This window comes from Balaenoptera musculus, chromosome 5, assembly GCF_009873245.2.
Source record: "Balaenoptera musculus isolate JJ_BM4_2016_0621 chromosome 5, mBalMus1.pri.v3, whole genome shotgun sequence".
NCBI classification, from domain to species: Eukaryota; Metazoa; Chordata; class Mammalia; order Artiodactyla; family Balaenopteridae; genus Balaenoptera; species Balaenoptera musculus.
In genome coordinates this window covers 43,467,600-43,486,386 of record NC_045789.1, presented here as the reverse complement: position 1 = coordinate 43,486,386, position 18,787 = coordinate 43,467,600, and the positions used below count along the sequence as shown (strand labels likewise).

Below are 18,787 nucleotides of genomic sequence, written 5' to 3'. Positions count from 1 at the left end.
TCCCTTCCTTAAGCACTGATTTTTCTGCCTTTAAATAAAATTAGAATGTTACAGAGGCTTTAGGTAACACTAATGAAGTCCACCTACATGTGATCTCAACATACAGCTGTGATTTAGCTACCAATGCATTTCTGAAAATAGCTTCCTTAGCATTTCAGCATTTTATTCGAAAGAACAACTGAAGCAGAAAGAAAATCAAGCAACAACAGGAGGGCTTCATTTTTAAACTCATTAGTTGGCAAGCAAAAAATATGCTCAGATCAGTTGGGGTTTCAGATGTAAGAATTGGCTTCTGATAGGAAAGTCAGTAGCTACAGTTTAAAAGTCTGAAGCACATTTTCTTCCCCTTCCCCCACCCACTTCCTTATTTTTCTAATAAGAGTTTCATGTGCCTTCTTAATAGATGAGATGTGTAATCCATGGAGTGCAAGGTACTCCTGTTTATACCACCATTAAAATTTAAACAGACATACACTTTATGGAAAGACTGGCTCTAATTATGATTTTTTTAAATCCCCTTCCCCCATGGCCAATTTTTAGCACTGCTGTGAAAGAAACATTATTTTCACTGAGTTCTTGATGAATATTTGTGGAGCCTTCTAAAATTATAAATGCATTTACAATTCTGATGCACCAATTTAACTTGCCTAGGTTAAATAGCAAGAGGATGTAAATGTGTTTAAATATCATTTTCATACCCAAGACTCCTAGTTATTTCAATATGTAGGTGAGGCTTCATGATGATTCATACAGATAAATTGCTTATTTTTATAATATACACCTCATGTAAGTAAATGAATACTTTCCCAGTGAATTAAGTTTTTTAAAGGTAGTGTAAAAAATGGTATCTTGGGCCATGAAAGCCCTTCAACAATGATTCTCAAGGACTTCCTCTGTCATTGCTTAATAACATTCAAGGCATACAGACAGACTTCAGAATTACATGTTAAAAAGTGTACACACAATATGATTACAGCTATTTTTTTTTTAAAGCAGCAAAACCAGGTGCATAGACTGGTTGAGATGAAAGGAAATTCACCAAACTCTTAACAGTAGTTATATATGGGAGGTAGGATGAAAACAAAGGCTTAACAACAGTGCTAATCCCTTCCCAGGGATTCCTGATCCCCTTTCTGTACCTTCCTTTCAGAATATGGTATCAGAGGCAGTGGCGAAGAGCGTGGGGCCTGGGTTTGAGTCCTGACTCTATCACCTACTACTGTGTGACCTTGTACCAGTACAAACATCTCTGGGCATCAGTTCAATCATCTGTGGAGAAGGATAATAATAACACATGCCCCATATAATTGTGAGATTAAGTGAGCGAGTGCATGCAAATCATTTAGAACAGTAACAGGAACTCACTTGGCATGAGTAAATGAGAGCTATTATTTTGTTATTTATATTCACTCTCTTCCAGTAGAATGTGACCTCCTAAGGGAAGTGATAATCCTGTTTTATTTATCTTCTGAATTGCTGGACCTTAATACCATGTCTAGCAAGTAAGAGATGCTCAACAAAGATTTGTGAATACATGAATGAATGAATTCCACATGGAGTGTAAAGTGACATAGAATGCCACCATTTCATCAGTAACGACTGAATTGTAATTGTTCTGCCCCTAGTCCATGACCTTTTTTATTTTAGTCTTCATTGGTTAGCGTCTGCTCAGAAAGTGTCCCAAGGCTGTTTGTGCAGATCCAGGTCACTAGCAAACGGTTTGCCTCATGATAACACTAGACTAACAAAGGGGACGTAGGAGGGTTGTTACTCTAAGACCTATCAACCTTCTTAGTCCTAGAAACTTTAGTCACCTTTCAGATTCTCACGTGGGTTTTAAAGATTAAGTCACATCTAAAGGGTAGATTTGATAGAGTCAAAAGTGACTCAGTCCATGTGTAAAGTCAAGGTTTATAAACCAATCTGTTTTTCTCCTTAGTTCCACGCTCCTCTTCAGCACCTGCAGCCCAAAGCTATTGGGCAAAACTGCCCTTGCCTCAAAAATTTTCCAGGAAGGGTAGGAATATCTATAAATGGCTGAAATACACCCTCATAGAGAATGAGTTTGATTGCCTGAACTTTCTCCAAACCCCGCTGGATTCTTAAAACTGATAGTATTTTACAAAAGTGTAACATGCTTGAAACCTATTCAGAATTTCTGGTGATGAATCGAAAATGATCAAGTTCAGTTAATATATACCGTCATTACTAATATTTGTCTCTCCTCACAAAGTTAGTCTTCGGTAGGAAACAATCTCCTCAGCTTCCTTCTGTGTGAGTTTCAGTCCTATTTCCTGCCCTCTTGCTTATGCAGAGGCCGAACTTTAAAAGTATTAAACACACATAAACCTGCCACACCTATATCTTCGCGTGTTTGAGTAAAGAAGATATGTGTTATTATTACCGCCCTTTAAGATGAGGTGTCCAAGGCACCCAGAAGTAGGAATGAATAAATCCCCTTAGGGAAGCTCCTTACAGATCTTCAAAGGGCTGTACCCTAACATCCTTAAGTGCTCTTTATTAACCCATTATGGGTTATTACTTTATTAAATGAAACTATTAAAATACGCAACGGATGAGGTGGTAGAAATAGATTGGTAGGAATCAGTTGAGAGCCAAGTAAATAAAGTGCAATGGGGGGAATTCAGTACAGGAGAGAAGGGTGAGCGATTAGATCACACAGACTAGTATTTACACAATGTCTAGTTATTTACAGAGTGCTTTTTACATACAGGAGGAGACTAAACAAAAGGAGTGAAGAGGATAGTGAATTAGTATAGGTAGGAAGGCTCCACTAACACACACAATCTTTAGACCTTAAAATGCCTTATTATGATTTTGTCACACTGAGGTAAGGAAATATATTGGGACTACAAAGAAATCAAGATATCCCCTTAATTAATTTAAACTGTAACATTGGTCGATCAAAATTTGCCTTACAGTTTTACAAACTTTGATACCCTTACGCCTTCTATTGTATGGAAATTTGTTAATATAACTCTAAATCTTTGGTACATAAAGCAGGTTTCCAAAAGCTTTCATTCATCTGTTTCACAAGGCTCTCTCCTGTGCCCTGGACACAGTACATTCAGGTAGCACATCAGAATTGCAGCACAAGGACAAGAATGACAACGTCCCTTGGAGGCCTGAGGTTGACCAAGAAGCAACTTGCATTTCTGAGCACTTATTCTGAGGCAGGCTCTCACTCCAGAAGCTGGCTTAAGAAGCAGAGCAGTATTTGTACTGAGAAGACCCAGGCACCCCTTAACTCAGTGACTGCTTGTCTTCTCAAATCTCAGCCCAGAACATGGCCCAAATCTACACCCCCTGCATCCCTGCTCTGAGGTAAAACATTATTCTGTAGAAAACTTTAAACGAAGCAAAGTGTGAAAGTCTGAGAGTCGAGCCTACCCCCCACCCCAGGGGGCCATCAGGTACCATTTTACTGCAATTTCTCTCTGCTTTGTTTTTTCCAAGGATGCATTTAGCTACAGCAAGTTGGAAAAAAAAAAAAAGAAAAAGAAAAAAAACAAAAACCCTATTCAAGAGAGTGGAGTCATTACCCACACACAAAAGGCCATTTAGGGAAAGAACAGTTCAGTCAGTTCAAGCTGTGGCTGCCAGAGTCCAGACCTACTAGGAAAAAGGTTAGCTGTTTAAGTGGGAACGTGAAACACAATGTCATAATTAGGGCTAACTGGGTATCCTCCCCCCTGCCCAGAAAGCTGCCTGGGATCATAAACTAATTCCCTGAAAGTTCTAAGCTTTGGGGAAAGCAAATCATCAACTCTAAATGACAGTTCAGTGGCTAACCTTTACCCTGGAGGCTAGGTTTTCATTCTTTCTTTCTTTTTTTTTTTTTAGGTATGTTTTTTATAGATGTCATTTTTATAGGGTTGGACTGTTCTTTTTCTAGCTCACCGCTGTTGGCATGTTTCAGATCACAGTGGTGTGTGTGTGTGTGTGTGTGTAAAAACCATGAAAAGAAACATGTCACCAAATTAACAGTAGCTATCTTTAGTGATGAACTATGTGGGAGAATAGGGAATTAATTTTTTTTCGTTTCCCTCTCTGTACTTCCTAATTGCTCTTTTACTAACATGTAAGGTAAAAGGGAGAAAAAGAGACATGTAAAATATTTCAGATGAAATGTTCTACCATGTTTCCCTTAAAGGAGAAAAAACGATTAGAGCTTCGACACGATTAATCATGAGGAGAAAGGAGGTATATGCCTCAGAGAAGAGGCAGCGTAACGAAGGCAGGAGAACCGACAACGACGGTTAACCCAGCTTCACCTCTCCTTTTCTTCAGCTGTTTAGCGGCATCTGGGTAAAAGTAATTTCAGACTATTGGATATACGCAGTTGTTAGTAATACAGTAAATTTGCAGCATTTAGCATGCTCAGAGGCATGGTGTTTTGATTGATAAAACAATGTGAGAATAAGCACATGCTAGTCATTTAATAGCTACTTCCTGTCAGATTGATTGGTTGGAATATTCTGGTTACTAGAGGGTAACCATGTATACAGGACATGGATAACCAATATTCAGTAAATAAGATGAGGCCTAAAATGTTCTTGAAAATTTAATGCTTAATGATTCAGAAGGCATTTTGGGATCTTTTAGAGCTTTGACTAATTGTTTTGAATATCGATGATGAATATAACACAGAATGGCAGAAGTACAAATTCATGAGAGGTTTCTTTTGCTAGATTATGTGACAATTTTGCTTTTTATGCAGTATTTCTAAAGTGACTTGCAGATAAAATGGAGAAAATTGCTTAGCAAATAGAAATTAGGCATTTTACTTACCCCTTTATGGACTTTCATTAACACTTGCTTTCATTTTTACTGCCCTCATAACAAAATATTTACTGAGTGTAGGACATTTAATGCAAAAAAGCATGATTCGTGTGTTCACATGGCTTAAATAATAATTTAAGAAGTATGTATGGTAAGGGCATTTCCTTTAAATCACATGAGATTTCTTTTAAATTTTTCGCATAGGTAAGGTTTTTGCCTAGGTAGCAGAAAGGGCAAGTGAGAATCATTAAATCTAGAGTTGCCTTTTGGTTTGTGAGAAAAGAGTAGATGTGAATGAAGAGGTGCAGGCCAGTCAAACATTGAGAAAAGGACACTGATTTAATTCATGCAACAAATATTTTTGAAGGCCTACTATGTTCCAGGTGCTGTTGTAGGCACTTGAGATGCAGAGATTTAACTAGAGGAGACAGAAAATAAGTAGGCATTATAAAAATATAAATGATGCCAGATGATAATAAAAATTATCAAAATATTGAGCAGGGTATGGGAGACTCGGAGAGAAGGTTGCTTCTGAAATTTTAAACAACGTGGTTAGGGTAGGCGCCACTGAGGACACGTCTGAGCAAAGCCTTGAAGGAGGTGAAGGAGTTAGTCCCATGGATATGAGGGGGTGGGGGCATTCCAAGCTACAAATAAGAGAGAATAGAAAGCAGAAAACTATTTATTGAGAAAAATACAAAGAGCAGAATATGGGAAGAAAAGAAAGGGACAGTCATCGGAGGCAAATAGGCAGCCAGGAAATCCCTAAATAATGTGATTTTGAAATGCTTGGCTTTGGAAACTGTGATTGGGAGAAATAATAAAAATAATCTCTTTGTCCAAAGTATGATTAACACATGGACATGGATCTACAAAATAAACAGGTAAATGTGCTCCACTTTTACACACCTGAAGATTGGCATATTTCTAGTTAGCAGTTAGCATATTGAATGCATTCATTCTTTTATCGTTTATGTTCTGAGAACCACATGTGTCAGCCTCTGTGTTGGGAACTAGGGTATAGTGATAAGCAAATCGATGTGATTCCTACATTCACAGCAGAGAAGTACTTTAATTAAATGATGTATTTGTTATCTTATTATAAGTGCTGTGGAAAATTACATAGAAGTAGGAAAGCATGTTGTAGAGTTACTTGACCTACTTTGGGAGACAAGAAAAGCTTCCACTACAAAGTTGATATTTGAGCTGAGATTTGAGGGATGAGTTGGTGTTGGTGACTAGGGAAAGAGAAAGGTTCATCTAGGCAGAGGTGGAAGGTAGCATGGAATATTCGGAATCTGAAAGGCCAGGGCTTAAGGAGTGAAGAATGATTCAGTCAGCAGAAACAGGGCACACTCAAATAGGGCCATCGAGGACAGTTTAATAAAGGGACTCTTTGTAATGGTGTCTGAATGGTTAAGGGAAGTCAACAGGGCTGTATGGTACCCAAGAATGGAAAGCTGTCCCTGTGCCTGGGATTGAGGTGGAAGGCAGGAGTATTTATCAGAGAAAATAGCTATAGGAAAGATATACCTCACAGTAGCTGTGGCTGTAAGGAGTTGCAGTCAGTGTGAGACTACACAGCAGGTAGAGATTCAGGGGAATAAATCCTGTACTGCAATCTCCAGCCACCTCATCATCTCTGACCTTTCTTTACTGGAATGAATTGTAGGTCAGATGATGAGGCAGCCCTGTGACGCAGCCTATAACAAGTCAGCTCCCAGGGCACAGAGTGGGGTAGAGAAGAATAAGAGGATCTGGAGGGGCAAATGGACAATATCCTGCAGAGAAAGAATGGGCCAGGGCATACCAGATCTTATCAGCCAGGGGAAGGACTTGGGTATTTGTCTTTCTGAAAGTGATGGGCAGCAAGGGAAAGATGTAATCAGATTTGCGTTCATAAAGGAAGGTCACTTGTGTCCTATGAGCAATTGGGAGCTCCTTTGGAGGTGTCGTGGTGGTCCCAGAGAGAGGTGATGGGAGCTTTTACTGATCTGGGGGTTGTAGCATGTGGGGAGGTGTGGGAAGACTCCGAAGGCAACGAGTTTGTGCTGGTTTGGAAATGAGAGGTGTGGAAGAGGGTACAAGAGGTGTGAAGTCTAGATTTCGGTTTGCGTAAGTGGATGGGTGGTGGTGCCATTCTCTAGCAGGTTTGGGAGCTGGCGAAAATCATGAGCTTGGTTTTAGACATACAGAGTCTTTGCGAACACCAGCTCTAAAGTTCAAGTCAGTACCTCCACTTAAGTAGGTGTTTACTGGCCTACTTTTATCGTGCCCCAGCAAGGTGCTGTGCTAGGCACTTTAAATAAAATATTTTCTCCAATCCTCAAAATAAAGTGGATCTGGAGGGTCCAGACATTACTTTTCCCATTTTATTGATGAGAAAACTGAGGCGCAGGGAGGTCAAGTATCCTGCTTACATTTAGCACTTGAAACCCAGACACTTGAAACCCCAAGAGAAGCTTTTTCTCTTTTGTGCTGCTATACCTGCAGGTCACAGAAGCATCAGAGGAGCCTGTAGAAGAGGCTGAGGAAAAGTGAAAAAAGATTCTGTTATGAGGGCTTGTTTCATGTGGGGAAAATACGGGCTTTGTCTCATTGGATTCTAGAGTGGGCTCGTGAATTTCAATTAGTCAATCAATCAGCACTCCCTGAGCAATCATTATATGCTTAGGGCTTTGCTGGCCATTATAAAAAAAGATTATGAATAGTATAAAATATGATCCTTGATTTCAAGGGCTTAAAATTTAGCTGAGGAGGCAAATACACTCAGGAAATAATTTTACATAGGATAACCTTATATGCTGATAACGAAATGCCAGGTTGTGTAGGGCTGACAGCCTGGGGAAAGGATAATATACATCATGATAAGGTCTTATTTAGGGGAGACTTGCATTATGTATACAAAAGGAAATTGAAGAAGGAGAGAATACTGTGTGTTGATGGTCTAAGAAATTTCAGCAGTTGAGTATTAGTCTGCAGATTGGATGTCTCCTTCCTAGGAAATTTCTTAAGAGACACAATTAATTACAGTTTTACAGTTAGCTAAATGAAGTATGCATGAAATGGTCTGAGAGTTGAAGTTTCTGCGAACCTGTCTTATTTAACATTTATTTTTGAAATTCCTGCAACCAAGAGTGCTTTGCTTTTTTTGATAGACAAGGGACAGCAATCTGTTCATATCTTTGTCAAAGGAGAAGCTGAAATTGCAAATATGTTTAAATCTGATACAATCTAAATCCTTATCCCAATAATGAAAAATGCCATCAACAAATCTTAGTCTAAGATCTTTGAGGCACCGTAAAGATTATTCTTTATGGGAAAATCACCTCAAATTTATTTCCAGAAGGAAAGATCAGACTTCTTAAATAATGGCATGCAGAAAATAGACATTTTCCTAATAGTATGTATTATAATAACTGACGTTTGTATAGTACCTTATGATTTACAAAGTACTTTATAGACTTTCTCTCACTTGATAACTAAGCAAAGCTAAACTTTCATCAGAAAGTTATGTTAGTTATATAGTTCCTCAAAGAGAAAAAATGTGTTGGTTTTAACAAATTTGGAAACGAAAAATCAGTCTTAAGTTCTTACGCATAAGAGAGAAATTGTGGGTTACCACATAATATAATAACTATATTATAATGTAGTAAGGACAATAGTTACAAGAATAATATGTATTGAACCTTTGCTATATATCTGGTGCTGGTCTACACACTTTATGTATTAACTTGCTTAAGCCTACAAAAGTCCCATGCAGAAGATATTATTTCCATATTACAGATGGAGAAACTGAGGCACAAGTGTTTAAGTAACTTGCCAAGGTCCTACAACCTGTAGGTGGAAGAGCCAGGCTTTGAACCTGAGAAATCTGGCTCCAGAACACTCACTCTTAACCACTGAAGACTCCTTCTAAAATGTAAATTGTCCCTTATATAAACATTGTTTCTTAAATAAAAACTGTAAAACAACCAATGATTTACAAACAAAAATAAAGGGGAAAAAGGGATAGGCACTATTTGAAAGCTAATCAAAACTCCTTAATAAAATCCTACAGAAAGGAAGAAAGATCATGAAAAATTAAAACTCTGCTTAAAGATTTAGAAATGGAAATATTTCTAACTTTTTCACTAGTCTCTGAAGAAAGGAAGGTTAAGAAGGAAGAAACTAATTTATGATCCAAGAATAAACCAATGTTATTATCATTATGAAAATATGTTTTTAACTCTTCCTAAAAATATTTTCTGCTTTACTTGGAGAGGACACTAGTAATTCTTCTGACATAGAATAATTCCATTCCTAAGCAAGAGAGAGAGGGTCTAGAGACAAAGAGGATATTCTAAAATCTCGGATACCTCGCTGAGGACCCCAAACTCTTTAACCCGTTCCTCACCCTGGGTGTATGAGGTGCAAAGGGGAAAGTGGCAACAGAATTCATTCTTTTAACTCTGTCTTCGTTGGGTTGAGGATACCTGGCATGCAGATCTACCCAGCTTAACAGAATTCTCTTGTAACAGGAAGGAAATTGTGTCCCTTGAGGTTTGAAGATGTCTGTAATTTGGGGTAAAAATGATAAATTCCTCATCAACTCTGATAAAGTATAAAAAGGAACTCTTGGGGCTGCTTTGCATTTGGGGATAGATGGAAGAGATTCTTCTCCAGCGTCCCCTCAGGAGGCTAAAATATAGAATTTTTCCTAGTGTCTATGTAGTAAGAGGAGTGGGTATAGACCTTAAGATATCAGTATCTCTCGACAGCCGCTTAGAGTTGGAAACTCACAGGGGACACAATCAAGTACAAGGTCTGTGCGTGCTTAGCTTTCTGACTCCTAATCTGGAAAGCCACATCTTATCTCCTACGGCGAAGGAAAGGAAAAAGTATTTTGCTTTTTCTGATCACAAAATTAAATTTTCTAAAGGGATATGAAAATTTACTTTATGAAAGATTCAGTGTTGTGCTGAACATTTTCAAAATTTAGTTTTGATAAAAAGACTCTTCTAGAAATGTTTAAGCCTGTGGAACATTTTAAAATCTCATTAAGGGGGCTTTATTGATTAAAAATCTTACAATGATCATAATAAAGAACACTGTGCATGAATGTTATATGGATTTTGCTATATTGCTTTTCCTGACCCCAATAAAATTCATACTATTAAAAATAAGCATGCTATACTTCTGGACCTACTAATTCATTCTTCGCGCCAAGACTTAGAGCAATGTGCTTCAAATTGTGATCTGCAACACAGAGGGAAACAAAATCAGTTTGGTGGGCCTCACTGAAGGCTAGTTAAGTATTAAATAGTAAAAATGAAATAGAATGGATTAGAATAGAAATATGAGAGTACATCACACATGATGAAAATAGTATTATTTCATTAAACTTTTTTTTCAATTATTTATATGTGTATGTGCACTGAGATGCAATATGAAGTATTTGTTTTTGATAAGAGTGAAAAAACGTTTTTTGAAAGCCTCTGACCTGGAGAGATTTTTGGACAAGCACGTCAGCCCAGTCCTGATGATTGATCCTTTACGCCCAAACCCACAACTCCACTGTCAAGAGCACCTTGCTAAATTTTGATGTAGTCACATGATAAATATTACACGGCAGTGAAAATGAGTAAACCGCAGCTTTTGTGCAACAATATACATCTTAGCAACACAGCATTGGAATGAAAAACTTAGATGCAAAAAAATACATACAATATGGTACCATTTCAATGAAGCTCTAAAAAAAGGAAAATTAATATTACACTGTCTAATGATACATGCTTATTTAAAACTACTATTCAAATAAAGCCACAGAATAGACAAACATAAAATCCAGGAGCATGGCTACCTCTGTATGGAAGGCAGGGGGGATGTGGAGGAGACTGGGAAAGAACATACCAGAAGTTTCTATGGCATTGTTAATGTTCTAGTTCTTAAGTTGGGGGGGTTTATTATGTTTCATAACAAATATATTCCTCAATTTGTGTTACATTAATTTTTTTTGCTTGTATGCAACAATAAAAAGTGAACTTGTTAATATAGCTTTATAAGGAAAAAAGTCTATTTTTTTCTTAAATTTTGTCCTTGATAGAAGTCTGATAACTAACCTTATTCCTAAAACACACCACCTTTCCCAACGACGGAGTGGCCAATAATATCCCAGACAACTAAGCTTATCTAAAAATAAGATTAGCTTTCAACCAGCTGCCTGGAAATGACAGAGTAAATGAAGATCATTTTCTCAAAATTTCAGGCTCCCCTCTGTGACCTTGCATAATGTTCTTCTCTTCATTGCTTCAGTTTCTCCAGCTGCAAAAAAAAAAATTATGTGTAACTCTGGATTCCTGCTCCCTCCTTATCCTGCCCTAATCTTCAAAGAATAAGAGCAAGTATTTCTAAGCAGTACTTTACAAACTTGCAACTTGATGGACACTCCATCGAAAAAGACTTTTGAATGGCTGCCAAAATACCTAGCCCCAGTCCAGACAGCAAAGTTCATTTCATAGTTCAGCTCCTTTGCTGTAAAGGAGCAAAGTGCTTCTTGAATGGTGGAAAAGCAGCTGCCTGCAGCTTCCTGTCTTCAGAGAATTAAATTATGAAAAAAAGTTAAGTGCTCACTCAGCAGTCAGACTTCAGTTTATACATGCAACCCCACTTCCTCAGTGTAAGTACACACAGTCCCCAAATCAAACACAGTCTGCTTTCCAAATTCATTGGAAAGCTGATTATTTGGAATTTCATCTACCTTTTCCAAAGGAGACCATGTTAGAAATGAGGGACAGAGTCTCTCCAGGTCTCTAAAGGAGACAGTGCTGGAAGTTCCCCTGGAGACCCTCTTGCTTTCAAGGCCCCTCGGGGTGAAGGGTTTGGTGGGGAAGACTGTAGAGTCAGCAGAAACATCCAACAAAGGGAAGCTGTTACACCCAGGCTGGGGAGTCCCTGCGGGGCCACCTCTAAGTGGCACTCCATCCTGGGCAGCTGACAGTGACAGGGGGTGGGATACGCAGGGGAGGGCCCCTCAGTGGAGGATGCCAGTGGCAAAGGAAACTTTCAAGGGAGGAGGCCAGATGGGACTTCAGTAAGTGTCAGAGGACCCATTTGTAAGTCCTGAAGAAAAGTAACCTTCAGGACTGTTGGAAATTAAAAAGCATGAAAAAAAAAAAAAAAAAGCATGGCTAAACATTTGTCTAGCACACCGTTCAAGGCTCAGAGAAAGGGAAAACTACTGTCTGGACGACGTATACTTTCCTTGTCCTTTTTTCTTTTGCTCTACTTTAATGAAGGGGCAAAAATCCTGAGTGCTTAAAGCCATAACAACCCCATTCCTGGTGGGATGACAGCCCAAGGCCAATGGAAACACGGCAGTAGCAGAGAAAGAATGATCCTGGCAGGAGGAGACCATGGGAAGATTTTATATATGCATTAAAGACTATTATTTGTTGTCACCAAAGTGAAATGATTTCTTTTGAATTAAAGAGTCCCTTCTGTTGACAGAGCTGATGAAGTATGGTCACTGAGTAACAAAGTCAGGAGATTCTGGGCATTTATGGAAGCAGCTCCATCCCTCAGAGCTTGCCAATTCCACTTACCATCTGAAAAGGTCCAGGTAAATCTACATCGACAACTGAATCAATGTTAATAAAACACTTTTTATATTTTTTATTTTATATATACTTTACATATATTATATATATTTCTTATATTTCCTGTCACTAATCAAAGTAAAAGTATGTATATAAGATAATTTTCAAAATCGACATTGTAAAAATCAAAGAGTTTCATGAAAAAGGGGAAAAAACAAGATATAATCTAGGTCTACCTCAACACAATCATACAAATTAGCAATGTCGCTAAGACTAGGACCTGAAATGTCAGACTACGACTTAAAGAGATACATTTGTAGGAAAGAAAGAATTTTAACACAAATTCACTTTTGTCTCCAGCCTTGGGACAACTTGCAGGCTACGATTTTGAGCTACCAGCTGAGTCGTTTTCTTTTCTTTCTCTCTCTCTCTTTCATATAATAATTACTGAGAATTCATACAGTATTTGGGACAATGTAAAGGAATGAAGAGCAACAACAACAAAAGCTATAATCATTTTCTTAAATGGAAAAGAGTAGGTAAGAATTTTGCTGATGATAAAGAGACTTTGCACCTCCAAGTGATCTGACAGCTAAAGGGAACAGTAGAAGTTGTCACTGGATAGTAAGTTCCAAGCTACAACTCCATGTGATTCTTTACAAGTTTTGACATTGAACTGACTATTAATAGCAGAAAAGTTTTAGAGGAAAAAATAAATGGTGTTACAGTTAATAGATCTAGGAGTAAGGATATATTGTTTTAATAGCTTACGCTCCAGAAAGTCAACACTTTAATTAACTCAAGACTGTACCATCACTTTGAAACATACCGACATCCTCAGGTAAAGGCATGGCAAAGTACAAGAGATTCAGCAGTAATAATCCACTAAAACAGTTAACAAAGAATTTTATAGGTACCAGGATATTTCTGGGCCTCAAACTCTTCAGTTACTCAAAGTTGAAATCAGCACACTCAAAGTTTTCATTAAATCAGAAGTATAGATGGATTGATTCATTTATTCCAGGAATGTTCACCTAGTGGCTCTATTTGAGATTCTGTGAAGGATGCAAAGATAAATCAGATACATACCTCATTTTTCTAGGGAGCTTTATGCCTAACAGGTGAGATCAGACATGCACATACAAACTAAAATGTAAGGTCAAAAGTGGTGAATGTCAGAGGAGACGTACAGATGACAAATCAGAGAAGATCTGGGAAAACTTTAGGAAGGAAAGAGATGTACTGGGCTATGAACAAGATATCTAGGATGGTCAGGAAGCATAGTCCAGATGGAGGAAAAAGTACAATCAAAGGCATGGGTTGGGCAATTTCAGGTTGCTCAGTTTAGGTAGCTGGAGAGTAGCATGAACAGGAATGCCAGGAAATGTGGTAGAAAGGACTGAATGAATTCTTCATGGAATGAAGCAGTAGGAGTGTCAGGTTGAGGAGATACGTTGGACAGCTCAGCTCTCAGCACACAGACATCTTGTTTCTCTCCCTACACTGGCACCATCCCAGCCACTGTTTAAAATCTACCATTGAAATAACTCTTTTTTTTTTTTTTTACAGATTGAGAGTTTAGCACCTAAGGAAGTATATTAGGAGACTGTAAACTAACAGGTAATTGACTCTTTTACCTACCTTAAACTCACAGATTAATTTTGCTTTTATTCCATGTTTGCCAAGAAACAACGTCATATAAATATTGTGGAACAAATTGATATAAAGGAATGGATGGGCAGACGGATGGGTGGGTGGGCATGTGGTGAGCATGTGACTGAAAGGATAGGTGGAGATTGGATGTGCAAGTGGATGAGTGTATCGTTAGACAGGCGGATGAATAGGTCAACAGTGGTGGGTGGATACGTAGGTGGAAGAGGACTGAGTGGTTGGCTTGCTGGATACTTAAAATAGATGATTTTCTGTATGATCCCATGATTTGAACAGCCAACAAAAAATGTCAATAATATAAATCCAAACAATTGTTTGCAAGTAAATTTTAGTCTGGCTGTAAGAGTCAAGTTTATTTTTTAGTGTGCTGATAAAGTGAGCACATTTTTCACTGCACACTGGAATAGAACTCAAGGGACACATGTCCTTTTATTTCCTTCATCCCTTCCTGCAATGGTATAAGATTTCAAGTTTTCCCAAGCACAACCCAAGAGAAACAAGGCAAAGCCACAGAAAAGGTAAAAGTTCATTAGCTAAATTTAGGGTGATTTTGAAAAACTGACATCTATAATGGCATCCTATAAATGAGAGGATTCAGCTATACTAACAGTTTCAAAAATTGTAAATCACTGATGTTTACTTTCAAAACCAACAAACACTAACTAACAAGCCAGTCATCCAATCAATCAACCAACCAAAAATTTCAAAACACCAACTATGTGTAAGTGGGATACAGTTCACTGGTAAAATAAGGTTTTAAGAAAGACACTCTTGCTATTCAAAGTGTGGTCCTTGAACCAGAAGGATTAGCATCACCAGGAGTTTGTTAGAAATGCAGAATCTTGGGGCTTCCCTGGTGGCGCAGTGGTTAAGAATCCGCCTGCCAATGCAGGCGACATGGGTTCAATCCCTGGTCCGGGAAGATCCCACATGCCACAGAGCAACTAAGCCCGTGTGCCACAACTACTGAGCCCGAGTGCCACAACTACCGAAGCCCACGAGCCTAGAGCCCGTGCTCTGCAACAAGAGAAGCCACCACAATGGGAAGCCCGCGCACCAAAACGAAGAGTAGCCCCCGCTCGCCGCAACTAGAGAAAGCCCACGTGCAGCAGCAAGGACCCAACGCAGCCACAAATAAATAAATTTATATTAAAAAAAAAAGAAATGCAGAATCTCAGGCCCCGTTCCAGACTTACTCAATGTGCAATTTTATATACATATTAAAGTTTGAGAAGCACTGATGCATGCTCTTCTTGGAAATCAAAATGCATAAAGTGTTATAAGTTAAGTTTTGTTTAACCCAGTGTTTACCGAAGTTATTTGATCATGGATCCCTTTTTCAATGGAACACCCACTCAACATTGCATGGAAATTGTGGAACACAATTTGGGTGGTGCTGCGCTCAATGAACACTGAAGTCCTCCAAAATAAAGCATTCTATGTCTCTGTTAATTATATAATTGTATATATACATACATATATATTATGTGTGTATACTATATTTATCTCTCAATCTCTCTATCTATCTAATAGAAAATAGCCATGATTCTATTTATATATTTAATGAAAACAAAAAAAGAAAATGCACTTACTAGATTTGAAAGAAATGGCAGAATGCAATTTTAAGTTCTTGGTGAAGAGAAGGAATTTCATGAAAATGAGCAATGAACCAGTTCAACCAAGAGATCAGCGTCTACGGGGAAATGTGTATGTGGGTCTGAGATTACTCTCCAAGATCTTTTCCAAAATATACATTCTTCATTAATGAGGGCTAATTTTTTAATGTACTTTCTTCCACTTGTTCCTATTCAAAGATTTTATTTTTTGAAGGAATGTTGTTTTAGGGGCTGTTACAATTTCCATAGGCTTTCAGGAATGTTACTAAGAATGTTAGTTTTTAGATGAAATCTTCTTGGGTAAGTACAAATTGCTATGAAAGATTTGGACTTAATTTGATGTTATTGGGACTAATCTGAAAATAAATAATACTTCCTAATGGTGGTGGGTCAATCCTTGAAACAATATTTTAAACAGGAAATTTTACTGGATTTGGCTGCATGTTCTCTTAGTGTCTATTCCAAAGCACATAGATCCTACCCTGAGCCTCTCCATCCTCAAAAAACCAGGATGAACCCAGGGTGATGGCTTTTTTTCTAATACCAGAGACTAAACACTTGAGCCTAGAAAGGGCTTTGTCATTGCAAATCTTACTTCATTCTGATGAAACTTGGGGATAAGCAGGAGTAGGAGGTCTGTAAAGAAGTCAGCATGATACATGAGATGATTTTAGGTGGTATATACAGGAATCTTTTATTTTAGTAGTCATGAAGTTACCTTTATATTAGAAAAAAAATAGAATCAATATAGCAAATGTGCCACTGCCCAGATAATATGTTTAGGATTAGGTTAAGTTTACAAAATGAGGCCACTTTAAAACAGCAAATAACATTACAGGTGTGTTATACAATGAAAACTGTCGCTGTGGTAAAGGATTGCAATGTGGGAAATATTCCTCTAATTCAATTCTTTTGTTCTCCAGTTTACGGGAGTTAGGGCCTAGGATTTATTACTTCTCAGAATCAAACTCATAGTAATAATAATTAGCCTCAGATGAAAATATCTCAAGTGTATCTGAAAAACCTTCGGGATGTAGTGTTAGTAATCACAGTGAATATACTTCCTTAGATATTGAACAACTGATTATAGACATTCAGTTCATAATTTTCAGGATTCTCCGAAGCATTCAGATGCATTTAAAATAGTAAAGTGAAGTAACCCTTCTCTCAAAATAGGTTGGCTTTATCTTACTTTAGGTGTAAACTGTAAACTGTCATTGAGGCTTGCCTCATACCTGGTACCACCTTTGTGAGGGTTGGTTTTGCCTACCTTTTTCAAATGGAAACTTGAGCAAGTAATGATTCTGTCTCCAATTTCTTTATTATACAAAACATATAGAAAAAGAGTCTTTGCACCATTTAACTTTCTAGTGCCACACATTCCCCATCTGTGAAATATTACTAATTAATTGATCTCTAAGGTAACTTGTAGCCCCAAAGTACTATGGCTTTACAACTATTAAAAAGATGAGTAGTATATTAAATCCATAGAAACAGCTGAGCTTCCAGGGAGAAATGTTACTAGATAATACAACTGGCATTTTTCAGTGCCTACCACGTTACAAGTATTCAACAAACATTGTCTTGTTTCATCTGCCCAGCACAGATGCATGATTCCTATTTCACGTATGCAGAAACGGAGGTTTAAAGGGGTGCAGTAACTTACCCAAGATCACACAGCTAGTATTAGTATGTAGTAGAGCTGAGATTTGAACCCAGGTCTGCTTTTCTCAAAAGTCCACTCTTTTCCTCCACCATATCAAGCCACCTTTCCATGATCCGAGTAGAGCATTATTATTATTACCTTTGAGATAAAGCTACTGGGACAGGATTGCAAAAATCTATTTGTCAATTTATCAACACAGCTGGAAAACATCCCAAGGATTGCCTAATTGTTGAGAATATTGAGAACACATGTCATTTTTTAACTAATCTCTTAAATATATGGCATAGATTAGTGATGTGAAAGTTAATCAAACACAATTTAGATGCAAATTTGCCGTTTGAAAAACCCAAAATTCTAATACTTGATCCAAGCTACAGAGAATAACTGATACAAAAGTTATTCTTAAAAGGAGAAAGAATAGAAACTATATGAATAGTATAATATAAATAAAAGTATTTCCGTGGTTTCAGGATTATATTAGTTTCCTCTTTTTTTTGATTTTGCTTTAGTTTTTTTTTTTTTTTAATAAATTAATTTATTTATTTTTGGCTGTATTGGGTCTTTGTTTCTGTGCGAGGGCTTTCTCTAGTTGCGGCGAGCAGGGGCTACTCTTCATCGCGGTGCGCGGGTCTCTCACCATCGCGGCCTCTCTTGTTGTGGAGCACAGGCTCCAGATGCGCAGGCTCAGTCGTTGTGGCTCGCGGGCTCTAGAGCGCAGGCTCAGTAGTTGTGGCGCATTAGTTGCTCCGCGGCATGTGGGATCTTCCCAGACCAGGGCTCGAACCCATGTCCCCTGCATTGGCAGGCGGATTCTCAACCGCTGCACCACCAGGGAAGCCCCTGCTTTAGTTTTTTTATTGAGGTATAGTTGGCTTATAATATTAGTTTCAGGTGTACACATAGTGATTTAAAATTTGTATAGATTATACTCTACTTAACGTTATTATAATATTATTGATTATATTCCCTGTGCTATACATTACAATCCTATGACTTGTTTTATAACTGGAGGTTTGTACTTCTTAATCCCCTTCACCTATTTCGCCCATCCCCCTTTGCTTCCATTTCAATGAAAATAGGAAACAAATTTTGCCACTACTTGGAAAAGAATAAGTAATTGTTTATGATAGAAAAAAAGAAAATGTCATAAAATTTGGGAAATGTCTAAAATTACAACCATAATATTGGCAGGTGAAAAAATGTATTTTAGAGCAAAATAAAATTTTGTGTATGCATGTGTATATATGAATATATTTAGGTGCCAAATCAAATATCAAATTCAAAAAATGTATTAAGTAGCATCTACTTGTCGGACCAACTTTCAAACGTAAACTGTAGGCCGATTTGGCATTATCTTTTGAAATAATAACTTAGCTGAAAGATACTCAATTTGAAACTAAACAGTTTATATCGGCAACGTGGTTTTGAGGTAGGAAGAAAGAGAATTTCTTTAG

The 18,787-nt window shown here is 37.8% G+C and overlaps 1 protein-coding gene across 1 annotated transcript in view; it reads right to left on the bottom strand.

Moving 5' to 3' along the window:
* Positions 1-10,969: 10,969 nt before the first annotated feature.
* The window catches only part of LOC118895532, a 476,261-nt gene continuing 468,443 nt past the window's right edge, over positions 10,970-18,787 (bottom strand). Inside the window, exon 5 of the mRNA XM_036852742.1 lies at positions 10,970-11,106. Within this exon, the coding sequence (XP_036708637.1) occupies positions 11,086-11,106 (21 nt within the window). The 3' untranslated portion in view covers positions 10,970-11,085. The remainder of the gene's footprint in view (positions 11,107-18,787) is intronic.